The 15379-nt window shown below is 37.4% G+C and overlaps 1 protein-coding gene across 1 annotated transcript; it reads right to left on the reverse strand.

Moving 5' to 3' along the window:
- Positions 1 to 358: 358 nt before the first annotated feature.
- ccl20b (chemokine (C-C motif) ligand 20b) lies at positions 359 to 4850 on the reverse strand. The gene is made up of 4 exons (XM_041814215.1): positions 4578 to 4850; positions 4206 to 4308; positions 1412 to 1486; positions 359 to 1325 (listed from the first exon to the last, which is right to left on the reverse strand). The coding sequence occupies exons 1-4, from the start codon at positions 4657 to 4659 to the stop codon at positions 1271 to 1273; spliced, it is 315 nt and encodes a 104-aa protein (XP_041670149.1). The 5' UTR covers positions 4660 to 4850; the 3' UTR covers positions 359 to 1270.
- Between the last annotated feature and the right edge of the window lie 10529 nt (positions 4851 to 15379).

Genomic DNA, 15379 nt, shown 5'->3' on the forward strand with positions numbered 1-15379 from the left:
CTGCTGGTTTTTTAGTTTAGTTTAGTTTTTATTTTGCAAAAATGCTTCGTTTTAGTTTAGTTTTTATTAGTTTTAGTGTTAGTTTTTTACAGATAGATGTCGGGGTTGAGTGAGCGCCATACATTTTTTTAAAACATATTAAAACAGGCTACTCTTCATTTATTTTGTTTACTTGATGATGATGTTTGAATACAACTACAGACATAAAACTACCACTGTGTTAAATCTCAACCAATCAGATCAGGCAATTTTTCGCTCCCTACACTTAGGTGTTGGTGCCAGTCAGTATGGTTGTCAAAGACTAAAACTAAGGATATTTTGTCTAATTTTTATTTTATTTTAGTTTTGTAAGTTCACTACACAGCTTTAACTAGTTTTTGTTTTTTTTGGTAAAGTTTAGTTTTTACTTAGTTTGAGTTACCTAAAATGATTTTTGAATTTTAGTTTTAGTTAGTTTGTTTTAGTTAACTATAACAACCTTGATCTGGATAGATGAACCGAGACACCAGAAGGTCTGCAGGACTGAGTAACTTGATCATTGTTAATGTAAGAAATTTCAATTGCAGTGTATCAGATTAACATTACAGAAAAGAACATATACAAATTTATATTTCAAAGAGCTCATCTTGATCTGTTGCACTTTGAATTTCCAACTTTTTTTTTACAAAAAATGAAGCATTATTAAAGTATTATGAAATCTTAAACTGCTCTAATACTGTAAAAAAATTTTTTTGTAGTTTTCAGTAAAAAAGAGATAAAACTGCTCAAATATTGATATAAAGTGTGATTTTAAAATGCGAGAGCTGAAAATGTTTCTCTGAAGTTGAGACACTGTCTCACAGGTTTATAGCATATAAAGAGGAACCAACAATCAGTACATGTTTTATTAATACAATCTTTATTTTATTAAGACATTTTACAATATCAATCACAAGTCCTCACTTTGAAGTTGTGTAAAACAACTACTACTCCATTTCTCTGACAGAAAAATAGTTTTAAATAAAATGCTATAGTACCAACAATGTATAAATATACAAACTTAAGCAATATTAGTGTTTGGAGCTTGTTTTTCAAAAGCATAAAGTTAAGTATTTATTAACAATACTACACTTCCCTGTTTATAAAACAGAACATAAATAAGAAGGGAAAGTAAAAACAATCACATGATAGTCCCTGTTACAGTTTTTAGAAAGTTTCAAAAGCAGAATGTGTGTATTTATTTTAAGCAGTAATTGGTGGTTTGTGGGTTATGTCATCTATCGTTAAAAGATTAAGCTGATGTAGAGGCTTTCAGGGCTTCTTGTTTGATGATCTTCTTCCTTTCACTGAAAAGAAAAAGAAATCAGATCATTTAGATAAGATGACCAAAATGTCCTGAAAATATGCCAAAAAGAATTTAGGGCATACTCACTCAAAGCACTTCATCAGTTTCTGAGTGTGGGGTCTGTTTGGGTCGGCACATATAAACCTTCCTGGGACATGGAAACTGTAAACCAGGAAAGAAGAGAAAAATGATAAGATGAGAGCTCGCCATATCACTGCATAGACATCGTACCTGCCCTGTTCTCATTCCACAGTGTCAACCAGTGTTAACCCCCCACCACGGTGTCTCTAATACACATTTACAAAATGCAAAAACAAATTCCTCAAGCCCTTCATCATTGTTTCTGAGTAAAACTTTAACTATGAAGTGCACACTGGGAAGTTTTGTGCCCTTAAGAAACACAAGGCAGCCTGCTAAGGGTTGGCTGAGTCATAAGTAATGTGTGGAAGATTAAACAACATGATCAATCTTTGCTTTCACTGTGAACTGCTGATATAGAAAGCCCAACCCAGGATTGCATAAACTTCATGAAGTGTTTTTAAATAAAATAAAGGCCAAATTTATGAGTAAACCACAACATACACTCCACAACCACATCAATGAGTACACCTGTCCAACTGCTTATCCTACAGATTTCTAAATAGCCAATCACATGGAAGCAGCCAATGCATTTAGGCATGTAGGCATGGTCAAGATGATCTGTGAAGTGGAAATCGAGCATCAGAATGGGAGCATTCAAAGCCACTTTAATCACCTGTCTTCATGCTCAGTTTAAATTGAAGCAGACCAATTTCACCAGGTCGAAATGCCTTGGTTGCTGCTATGTGATTGGCTAATTAGATATCTCCACTAATGAGTCATTTAACAGCTATACCTGTTGTATCATTTTTGATACACAATTTTATGATACCTTTATCTAATCAATATGATCAATAAACTGCTAAAAGAAGACTTCTGAAAACAATCTGAAAATTGATAAAAATGCACTCAAGTGGATTATCAGTTACCGGAAACACCTAACATATCAAATGAGACACAAAAAATATATATGTATGTTAAATTTTATGGAAATTTGGATTTTTTGTAATTCCAGTAGAGAGTTAAATAAACATTTCAGTTCCAAAAAAGGAGAATTTTCCGGCTATAATTTGTGATTTCAGGCTTTACTGGGCTAATATGCCCCTCTTTTTTAAAACTTTATTTACATATTTTTTTCAAATTTCAACAACTGAAGAGTATTAACTGAAAAATACTGCATCATAGTTTGAAGAAAGCATGATTGAAAAAAATACAAAACAAGCAAACTTAAAATAAAATACATCCTTACAGAAGCTCTGGAAGGACATAAATGCAAACATTTATGTTTGTATAACATGTAAACTTTGGCTGTTTTCTAGAGATCTGATAAATTAACACATTATCATGTGGAAACCAGCTTTACATGTTGCCATGACAAAACAGAAAAAAACTACTTTAAAGGCTGTGCTATTTGATGTCACTGAATGTTGCATATTTTTGTATATTTAAAGGCTCAACTAGGGAACAGAGTTGAAAACTGGCAATAGCTATGGACTCTGAGCAGGAGAGCAGCTTCATGCTCTGTATTTATATTATATCCAACTGGATCATCCACATTCTATTAATTAGAGCTGGGCAATTAATCCAAAAATAACTGAAACTGACATTTAGAGCCTCAAAAACTTGCTGTGTCAATTATATCTTTTTTCCATGCAATTCTCTCTCTACTAGTGTATCACCTCCTTAAAAACAAACTACTGGCCATGCAGTCACATGATAGGTAGCCAGGTGTTGCAAGGCTGGTAGTCTGCTGTAAACCCAAGACCAGAAGAAGTTCTAGTCATGCTCATCCCCATCCACTCCACTAAAACTCAAACACAGAGCTGACTGTGCAATTTGAGCAGCAAAGTTTTTTTTTACTTTTTGTACAACAGCATACAAATAATCTATTTTGTTAGCAGGAAATACAAGTTGTTTATCTCTACTTTTCTTGGAAAATTTGACTTTTTACAAAAACGATTTTCATTTAAGCTGATGTGTGTTTTGATTTAAATTGTTTCAATAAATAACCACAAATTGTTAATATGTGCATGTTCCTTTCAGTTATTTGTTTTGAAATTAAACAAGTATTTTCAGAACAAACAGAGTAGGAGGTTGGGGGTGGATAATCATTCATCTATCATAATCGAGGTAAAAAGTTCAATTAATCGTGACTTTGATTTTTGCCATAATCGCTCAGCCCTACTATTAAAATAAATTCAAATTCAAAGTACATTATTCTGCTGAAATTAAAACAATATGATACCTGTTTTGGTACCACTGCAATGAAAACAGAAGTCCTAAGCACCAGATACTGGGTGATTTCGAGTTTTCAATTGTCAAAAATGGCAGAAAACTTGTGCAAACTGTCTAAATTGCCCAAAAAAATAAAAATAAAAATAAAAATTGATACCTACAATTTTTAAAGACTCATTCCTCCCTTAAGCACCTATCTCAGCCAATTACCCAGGCTTTACTTAAAAGTTAAGATACTTTTTGATACTACTAATCATTCAAATAACAGTTATTGTATTATTTTTAAACAGAAAGAATCAATAAAGTGTCAAAAATGTTGACAACTTAACTACAGCCTTCATGAAATCAGTTGTATGGTTGAGTTAAATACAGAAAAATCAGTAAAGTTATTATACAAATGTTCCAATTTGCTTATCTTACAAACAAAATGTGTAAAAACTGAAAAAATGTCCCAATGTATAAACCAGTTGGTTTATCAATTTGATACACATAGCAGTCCTGACTGGTAGATTTTTTCATCTACTGTTACTTCTGAGGAAAACTGTTAATTTGCAGTAGTTTTACTCACATCACAGCCTCCAGGTCGCAGGCATGGTTCACGGTCTGGTAGGTGTAGCCGAGGATTCTGTTGCAATTCACATGTTTCTTTGCATAGTACACACAACAGCTGGCTGTAAAGACAAACATAAGCACATTGTAAAGAAATTCACATCATAAACAACCTTTTTTATATGACACTGAAACAGATTTAAACAAAATTCTTTGCCCTTCTTCCCAATGATGTTGCTGAATTTTACCAAGACATGGCAGTTTTAATTCCATTCTCACCCAGTTATTTGAAAGCTTTACTTCAGGCCCTACATATTCTACTATAAGAGTTTCTCCCTTAATGCATCAACTCCAACAGTGGTGTGTAAATATATAGTAGCAGAAGCCTCACCTGACTGTGTCTGGTCGATAACGGTGGTGAGGATGATGAAGGCGCACAGGGCTGAAAGAAGAAACACTCTGCAGCTTGCCATTGTTCCTCGGTGTGCTTGCCTTGCCGGTCTAAGTCGGAGTGAGGCTCTAAGAGTTGCTGCTTCAGTGTAGCTGATGTGTCTTCAAGTGCCTGAGGGCGAGTGAGTGTGACAGATACAGCGCCGCGCTCGCTTTTAAGTAGGACACCTCTCGGGTTTTCCCCTGCTCAGCCGGATTGTGCATTGCCATGTGAGATTGTTGAAAAAAGTGGAAGAGTGCCAGGAAGTTTAGCAAGGTACAACCTCCAGGTGAGACTGGGAAGTGTGTGGGAGAATGAGGCGGGTCATGTTGCAGGTTAGGTATTTATTATCCAAGAATTCAACAGATGAAGTGACAAATTATCGCTGAATCTGTGCCTTCCCTTAGCATTGAGGAGCTTTATAACAAAAGTACTTACTTCCAGTGTTTTGGTTTTCTTTCACTGCTCATATTGCTGCATTTCTCTCCCACACTAGGCAGCTATATTTAGTTAAAAAAAAAAAAATCTAAAATCTGGTTTTGTGCTAGGGTTGTCTATGGGCATGGTGTTAGCATCTTCAAATAACAGATGTGCAGATCAAAGAAACAAAACAAGCAAAGGTGCCGGTTGAGGGGGTTTGGGCATCTGACTAGAATTTCTCGTGGACGCATCCTTTTGGAAGCGTTCCGGGCACTTCCAACTGGGAAAAGACACCAGGGTAGACACAGGACTTGCTGAAGGGATTATATATCTTATCTGGCATGGGAGAGCCTCCAAATCCTCCAGGGAGCTGGAAAATATCACTGGGGAGAGCAATGTCTGGGTTGACTTGCTTACCTGCTGCACAGGTGTCTATCTTAATCACAGCAGGGGCCAGATTCTGGATTCAGGTCTAAGTGAGGGCCTAACAGGGTCACCTTTTTAACCAGAAACTGTCAACCTCATTTCACCAGTAATAAAATATGAAATAAAGACTCAGCACTGATTATAAATGATTTTGACATTTAAAAAGTTAAAGAGATAATTTAAAAGGCTGACAATCTAAGAAAAGTACATTTTAGTTCAAAAAGGTCAAAACATGAAATTGAGATTGAAAAATATTGTTTTCTAAAGGTAAATATTAGGGGTGCACTGATTGCAATTTTCTGATCTTTAAAAAGCCTGACCTACCGATTCCGATTTTGGCCGATACCGATTTGTTTTTTATAACTGATGGCATACACCTTCAATGTTCCAATCTTATTTTAGTGAAAAACATTGAACAATACCCGTGAAACAATACAAACTTGTTGTTTTAACTGCACATGAGGTAGTTCTCTCAAACATAAATGAAAAGTTTAGAGCATTGCTGTCTAGCAATGTAAACTAGTAAATTCATTTTTCACATTTTAGTAGGTAGAGGTACATATGAAACCAATCTTATCCACCGATTTGATCTAAGTATCAGCCGATCACCGATCCCCCAAAATTAAGGAAATTGGCGCTGATTCCGATTTTTGCCGATTGATCGGTGCACCCCTAGCAAATATGTTAGAAAGAAAATCAAAATCATGAGTTAAAAAGGTCAAAATTTGTAATCATGAAATATGAAGTCAAAATTATGATTTAAAATTTTAAATTGAGTCTAAAAGGTCAAACTGTGGAATTATGAAATCAAAGTTTGGAGTCGAAAATATGAAATGAAATACAAAATCATGAGTTAAAATGGCCAAAATATGAATTAAAAAATTACAACTATGAAATTTACAAATATTATGAGAAGTCAAAATTATGGATTGAAATGCTCAAAGTACGAAATAAAAAGTCAAAATCAGAAGTTTGAGTCCTGCAAATTGAAAACATGAAATTAAAACACAATTTTTTTTCCCCACATTCCTGACTTCTTATCTAAATATTTGTAATCCTTACTTTTTCAGATTTTATGACTTAACAAGGATATCTTAATTCATCAATGATAAGTTTACATTTTTAAACTGGAGGAAATCTGCAGACCTCATACTGATGGGCCAGTTATAATAGAAATATGAGATCATCTTGTGGGCCGGGTTTGGCCCTCGGGCCTGGAGATTGACACCCATGGCCTGCTGGCACCACAATCTGGCTCCAGATAGACGGATGGATGGTACAAATACGTTTTTGCAGTTTAAAGTAGAATTAACAGATCTACCTCAGCTGAAGTTTTATTTTCTTTTTTCCATTTTCATTTTGTGAAAGACAGCTAAATTCGAAGCTGCCCTTCTGTTGCTGCATCTGTTTCAGGCTTTTGGCTGCTTACTTGTGACAGACCACGATTATTCTCTGCCGTTGGTTGTTAGTTTAGTCGCCAAGCTTCTCCACATAATGTGGAACTCCACCACCACCACCCAGTCCTATGAGGTTGTAGCCATCTTGGCATTTTTCAGGTCAAGTAGAGACGCTGCTCGGTAACCCCATCTTTGTCGCTAACTTCTCATTTTGAATTGCTGTGAGCAATCCAAGTATGCTTTGCAAGTACCTCACATTAATCAGGATAATCCTGATTAATGTGGTAGGGCACTTTCAACAGCTTTTCTCCCTCATTTTGTGAAATTCATTCATGACACCAAAACATCGGTTTACAGTTTAGTAAATACACTGTATGGACTGTTGTTTTTGTTGAGTCTTTAATTCAAAACAAGAAGTAAAACTTCACAATACATCAACTATTGGCACTGATGGCCTAGCGGTTAGGTTGCGCCCCATTGTGTTGGCCATATATGAGACTGTTCAAGCCCAACATGTCGCTCGATCTCTTATCCCTGTATCTGACACTGTCCCCTGTCCTGTGTCTTTCAATAAAGGCAAAAATAAATCCTCACATTTTTGTGGACTGTCACAATAAGAGTAAAAGCTCAGTCTTTTCTCATGTCTTTTTACATTACCAAGGGCATGGGAAAATTATCTGATAAAAAAAAACAAAACAAAAACCACAGCTTTAGGGCAGAGTTATGGGTAGATGAGGCGCTTAAACATAGCCTAGGGTACTGTTAGGGCGGGTAGGAGGGTTGCCACAACCCCCTGGTTGTTGCGTGTATGTTCTAAGCACCTGAAAACTGTTGGTGGTTGCTGGGTGTATTACCAGGGCTGCAAAGGCCCGGACAAAAGAAACGCTGCTGAGTGACACACATACCTGTCAAATGTGTCGACACCGACTCTGGCCGCCCTCCCTCCTCTCTTCAACCCGAGTCTGTGGAACATCAGGACCTGTGAAGAACCATTAGTGCTCTACATGCCTAAAACTTGTGCACATGACTGTATTATATAGTATTTTTTATTTTACTGATTCGACTGACATCAGGTTGGATCACCTCTCAGAACCAACTATTCAGAGATGAAGGAAATCAAGCCAGGGGTTTTCTTTAACATAAAATACATCTCGTGTTATAGAACTTGGGATGGCATTAGGTTATCAAGCAAGCATTCTGAAACCTGTTCCCATAAATGCTATGTTGGCTAAATGTAGCAGAAAGAATTAATAGTTTATCCTATAAAACACATTTTATAGGATTCTGCTACTCTTGCTTGGTAACATTTCTTGATATTTTAAAGAAAAATAGTCCCTGTTTGCCGACTTACCCAAAGAAACTACCTGCTGTATTGCTTTTTAAAATGAATTTAACAGTTAATCAGTAACTTATTTCTATGATACATCATGCATGGAATTTCTTTATTACATGAGTGTTTTTGTGTTGCTGGGTTGCTATGTATAACTTACACTAGAAGCAAAACAAACATGTAGAAAACAATCTGGAATAGAGATAAATGCAACGTGACTTGAGTGATGACTCAACTCCAATTTAGCACAGTTACAATGAAAAAGATTTGATCAAATCAATGTAGCACTGGCCGCCAGGACTGGACTTATCTCACATGAAGCTCATGAAAAGTGATAACACTGTTTTGAAAGTGAGTCAGTTTATCAGATGTATGCTGCATTGCCAGAGTAACCTATGGTCTTTTAAGCTTTTTGGTTCTGTTTAGGTCTGTTCTGTACTGTTTCTGAGAATAGATTATTGTACGGACAGATAAGGGTTACCATGAAGTCATACTGTGTCACTTGTTATCAAAAACATTGAGAATTCAAAAGAAAATACAGCTCTACCAAAACCAACACGTAATCTGGCAGAACACCAAGAAAGTACTGACTTAATTCCACCTTAAACGCAACAAAAAAAATTCACCTTTCTTTGGGAAGATTCCTTATCAATGAGCCATTGTGCAAAACAGAAACCCTTCCTTGCCATCTCTGTCCTACACAAATACTTCGTGCTACACCTTCACGCCACACAAACTCTACACCTGTGAAAATCTGTTTTTTGCCTATTTCAATATGGGAAAGAGCGTTTGAGCGTCTGGGCACTTGTTGTGGCCATGGTTGTTTGAGTAATTTTTTGAGTGACATTAATTTGAAACGTCCATATTTTACTGATTTAGCATAACGTGTACTCAAACTTAGAATACACATGGTAAAGAATAATACGAATTAAGAAAATTATAAACAGTACACCGAGGTATAACTTCTCTCTCCAGCCACAGCTCTGTCTTTACTGGCAAAGCATGCTGGATTTCAGTAACAAGATCCTTATTATGGCAGCTACATTAGCTCTCAGAGGACATATGACTCAAAAGCAACCTGTTAGCACTGGTACCATCTGATACCAGAGTGGAGATTAGCCTGCTAACAATGAAAGTGGTGACTCTAGCATGTTTTTAGTTTGTGGAGAAGTTGAGGGTGATTGTCAAATAAAGTTTTGACCATCTTCTTCATGATGCAGAGCTTACTGGTGATGTTTTTTTAAATATTTCTACAGTTATTACTCAGTTGCATTATCCTCTCTTTTTAGTTCATTCAGAACTGGGATTTGAAGCAATGATGAACAGCACACTACAGAATGCACAGCAAACCGTTGGCAGGTCTGTGTGTCACAGTAAATATGATACACAAGTATATGAATACTCCTTCATATGGTTGCATGCATGCTTTAATACTAAAACTAGTGTAAAATCACGTCCCAACTTTAAATTCAGTGCTGATTTTATTAGGGATGTATGATGACTAGGGACGCACCGAAAATTCGGCCACTGAAAATTTTCAGCTGAAAATGGCCCAAAAGTGCATTTTCAGTTTTCGGCCAAAAGACTTTTATCACCCAAACAACAAGGCCGAAACATGACGTTGTGATGACGCAGGCAAAAACCGCGGCCAGCACGCGCTTAGATGAGTGGTTCTCAAACAGGGGTACACGTACGTGAAGGCACTCCAGGGGGTACGCGAGATTTTAAAATACATGTCCCTATTTAAGAAAATAGCACCCTTCTTTGCACGTCAGGAGCGACACGTTTCTGCAAGTATATTACGTACATTCGTGCTGCGAACGTCTGCGGTGTGTTTTCACTGTCCTCTGATAAACAGTGATATTTATTGCAGCGGAAGATAAAAGGAGGTTTGTCCCTCTCTGTCAACCACATGCGTAATGCGGCACTTTTACGCACAGCCAGGCTGTCAGTGCCATTTTGTTTCACGGTTTCATTTACTGTGCCAGCCAAGTTTATAAGAGGAGGGACTGACTTTTCATTCATTCCATGTCAAATATGATCAATAAGAGTTATAATATTGCGCAGCTGAGGCTCGCGGTGAGAGGAGTTAACGCTCTCCACAGCGCACAGACTGGCTCACCTGTTTGTGTTCAAGACTGTCCAGAGGAGTCATTTAGCTGGTTGATCTGGAGCTTTAATAAGTCCTATGTCTGAGGTCAGAGGAGACTGTGTTGGTAAATATTTCACTAAAGTCCTGTTAGTTTATAAACAGCTCCAGCTGTGTGAGTTTCGCTCCAACGAGCGCACATAGTGATGGAGGTGCCGATTTTTAAGGCAGACAGAGGAACAAAAACGTCCTCCTCTCCAACACCACCTGATGTTTGATATCTCCTCATATCTGTCTGTATCAGTGCTTGTGTTTTTGCCTCTTTTTTTTAGCCTGGTAGAGAGGGAGACAGGCAGCAGGCAGCCCGACATGTCCACATGAGCGCAAATGCACTACTTAAATATGCAATGGTACTAATAATTGGCATAATAATTTCTTTCGGTGTTTCGGTTTTCGGCCTTGGTTTCCTCATTTTCGGTTTTCGGGTTCGGCCAAGAATTTTCATTTCGGTGCATCCCTAATGATGACGTCTGTCTTTTCAGGGCCATTCTTGTAAGCCTGGCATCTCAAGAACTCAATGAGTTTCTTCAGACTTTGCACTGATGTCCACTCAGCCTCAAGGGTGAACTGGTTACATTTCAAAGGTCAAAGGCCACAGTCAAAAGGCCTCATGTTAATCCCTTGCTATCTCAGGATTTTTTTAAAGGATTTTCTTTAAACTTTGCACAAATGTGTACTTGACTCGAACACAACCCTGCTCAACCAAAGAGCCAAATTGTTGAAAAACACTTTTGCCAGAGCCACAATCTCAATCGTGAAAGGTGCCAACAATGTTTAAAAAAATCATCAAAAAAGTGGCAAAAATGGGTGAAAAGGGGCAAAATAGGCATACAGTGGCAAAAAAGGCGAGAAAGTGGCAAAAATGGGTGAGAAGTAACAAAAAATATTAGATAAAGGTGGCAAAAATGATCAAAAAGAAGCAAAAACATGGTATAAAACTAGAAAAGCACTCAGAGAACGCAGACCTCCACCATTAGCCCTATCTCCCGATAGTAAAGAATCCTTTAAAAAATTCCTGGATCCAGACAGTGATCCGGATCACTCCCGAAATCTAATCAGTTCTTCCATATGCCATTTCCTGAAAATTTCATCAAAATCCGTCCATAACTTTTTGAGTTATGTTGCTAACAGGGCTGTTAATAGATTAAAATTTTAAATCGTGATTAATCTCACAAATTCCATAGTTTACTCACGATTAATTGCAAATTAATCGCACTTTTTTGTCTGTTCTAAATGTACCTCACAGTACTATTTCTCAAGATTTAAATACCCTTATCAACACAAGTGGACAAAAATGCTTTCTTTATGCAAATGTTTGTTCATGTCAACAACCCAAAACAACAACAGATAAAGTCCAGAAAATTCTCTAGTCTGAGCTCAAAGATACTGAATGCTGCAAAAATATGCTGAGAGCATAACATGGTAAACTCAAGCCACAACAAATGGAGATGTTGTATGATGTTGTTGATGAATGTAACATTACTGAATAATACCACAATGTAGAGTCAAACTTTAGACTTCTAGAAGTTAACTCCTCTGTTCTCAGCAGCTGAACACAGAACAACAGATCTCATCATCACACATGGACATAAAGAAGTCAAGTCTCTGCTGAGAGCTCAGCAGTAAGGCGCAGACACATCTAATGGTGTTTCACTGTTCTGATGTGAGTAAGGTGGACACATCTGCCCTGCTCAAGAGAAAAAGCAAGTAATTACTTAAAAAATGTCTGCTATTATTTATCATATTTTTACTTTCAAACTAAAAAATGTAGTCCAAATGTAAAATAAATGCTGACAGTAAGAAATTACTGTCATCAGTCCAGTAGATTTACTGGAATGATGTCAATAAACACACATGAAGCCTCTTTTCAAAACTCATGAACACACAAAGTAAAAGAAGTCTCAGTGGAGAACTTTTAAGGTGTACTAAGAGGACTTAACCATCTCTTCATTCTTCAGATCATAGAAGAGCTACAGATTTAATCTAAAACCATTTTTTTCTTCCTAAATAAAGGAGACCCACAGTCTAATAATGCTTTCAGCTTATATTATGATACTCTACAGAGCTCATTCACTAACCTCTGCTCTCCTGTCACACACCAGCCTCTGCTGCTCTGTCTCCTCCTCCTCATGATGCAGCTGTACATTCACCATGCATCAGACAATCTCCTATAGGGACTGCAGAGGCTTTGACAGTTTTGCAGCATCTTGATTGACTGTTATTTAAATTTGGTGTTTATTTACAGTTCCAGTCGATCGTTTTAGTAAGTTTTGTTTTTTTCCCGATACTTTTACTTTCAAGCAGGAGGTGCGTGGGGATGAGAGCGGACCTTTAGGAGACGTGATCGGACCAGTCAACAGTCAATAGCGCAGCTGTAGTGCCGGTTCATGGCAGATATAATAGCCTAAATAAATGAATAAATCATACTGGCCCAAAAGTGCGTCGGCACACCGGGAAATGCCCGGTATGCAGGATAGCGAGTCCATCCCTGCAGAGTTGTCTGAGTGTCTCCATTGTAAACAAATCCAGCATGGCGAGGGGGGGCGGCTCTCTGCATTAGCGGTGTGCATGGCTAGCGAGTGGTGCAGGCTATATAAGACTCTACGAACTTCCTGTAACTCTGTTCATGTCGACAGTAGGAGAAAATAACTTCAGTCTTATCTGACATGATCTGAAAGCTGAACCTGTCATTCAAAAGTCTCTGTCCTTTATCCATTTCTGCTCACTTGTACCGCATCACGACGGCGCAACTTCCTGGTCTGGCAAACTACGGAATGGGTCGAGGGTCATACAGAATGCGCATTCGTTAATCGTGCGACAAAAAAATGAGCGGCGTTAAAAGTCATTTGAGTTAACGCGATATTAATGCATTAACTTTGACAGCCCTAGTTGCTAACAATCAAACTAACAAACTAACAGACCCTGAACGAAAATAACCTCCTTGGCGGAGGTATTAAGAGAAAAGTGACTGAAACAGGTTAAAAGCAGCAAAAAAAAGGTAGGGAAAATAGGGAAAAAGTGGCAAAAATGGGGGTAAATGTGGGATTTCATGACAAAAGGCAGCTTAAATGAGTGAAAATTGGCAAAAAAAAATTGCAAAAAAGGGAGAACAATAGCAAGAAGCTGTATAAGAGAGGCAAAAACTGGAAAAAAGTGCAAAAACAGCTGAATTGTTTCAAAAAGTGGCAAAAAGATGTGGCCAAAATGGGCTTTAAACAGTAAAAATGGATTATAAGTGGCAAAATATGGGGAAAAAAATGTCAAATAAGGGCAATGCAAATATAGTGACAAACATTATTAGTTGATGGGGCACCAATAACGTGGCCTAGTGGTTAAAGGCGCACCCCATGTGCGCGGACGGCCCGGGTTCAAATCCCGCCTGGAGCCCTTTGCTGGATGTCTCTCCCCTTCTCTCATCCCTACTTCCGACTTTGTCCACTGTCCTCAACAATCATATAAAGGCACAGAAATGCCCAAAGATAAATCTTAAAAACATTATTGGTTGACTTTAAAAGCCAACGGTATAATTATGGGAAACAAACTGATTATTGTGACTTGCAATGGGTAATTTCTGAAGTCAAAATGTCCCTTTTTTATGGTTTTCGGGGTGAATAATATTTCAAATTAAGACATAAAAGAGCCACAAATTATAACAAAAGAGCCACATGTGGCTTTTGAGTATCCCTGCATTAAAGGAAGAGGGTGACGCAGAGAAGGTGATTTGAACGACCACGGATGATGAAAGAGATTGCATTCAGACTTTTATGACAACACCGGAAGAGATTAAAGTATCAGTCATGTTTTCTGTGGACTTTACTCGCCTTGTTTATTTTGCTTTTATAGCCGTCTGACTCGTTCACAATACCTAAAAGAAAAGAATGTTATTGCTCATTCTTTCACAAACTTTTAATAAGAACTGTGGAAGTATGGAAAGTGGTGCATCACCTTGGGGTTTTTATTTTTTATTTCCATTTACAAAATTCTAAAACACTCTAATACAGTGGTTCTCAACTGGTCAGGCCTCAGGACATACAATCACCTTTCAAATGAACAAAGACCCAAATTCCTGAAAATGTTCAACAATTTAAATGTATTCAAAATTGATTTTTAATCAAGTTTGTACCATATACAGGGCTTATTTTGTACCATGTTGAGGTCAGTGATCATATGGTACTCTTTCTGTTTGTTTCTAATTACAATTTGTCAGTAGAGTTAAATATATATATTTAGGGGATGTCCATTTAGGATTATTTAATGTGCATTTTGCACATCTTTTTCTGTTTTTTTCTGCTTATACCAAATTACTTTCATTTTATATTGTACCAGGATGTTGTTGATCATTGTTTTTGTGTGTCTGGATGTGATACCCCACTGTTTTAAATAAAAGTTAAATTAAAAAATAAAACCTTTGGATGCCTCTAGGCGGGCAGAAAAATGGTTCCTGTTTCCCCTATCAAGGAGCTGATCAGTTTGTTCATGTTGAATAAAAATGTATTGAAAACCTCTTTAAAAAAGTTTGTACCATATATGGAACAAAACATGACTTAGCGAGATATGAGTTTGTTAAGTTTGTTGTTGGCACACGTGCGGCGTCATTGCGTGCGCTTAATGATGACGTCACATTAATGGCCGTACAGGTTGGCGTAAATTTTATTATCGGCAGATACATTTAATTAACTTTTTAAGCCATTATCGGCCGATACCGACATACTGCTGACAATATCGTGCACCCCTAATTTTGATATGATGTGTGCAAGGACTGGCCATACATGCACAGGTACATTCAAAAAAAAGCCTTGCATTTATCCCAGACACACCACACCTGATTGTTTAGCTATTAAGCTTTGTACATGTCTGCTGTACATCCAGATACAGGCTCAATCATGACCAAATGTTCATCCATAAAACCTTGGGAGAAAACCAAGGCCTCAAGTTCACCTGAATTCCTCCAGCATGAAATAACTCAGAGGTTGAAATTAATGATTACACCTGAGCCTTGAGGAGCTAAAAATAGCACAGGTGATAAAAAAAAAAGTCACAG

This window comes from Cheilinus undulatus, linkage group 19 (genome assembly GCF_018320785.1).
Source record: "Cheilinus undulatus linkage group 19, ASM1832078v1, whole genome shotgun sequence".
NCBI classification, from domain to species: domain Eukaryota; kingdom Metazoa; phylum Chordata; class Actinopteri; order Labriformes; family Labridae; genus Cheilinus; species Cheilinus undulatus.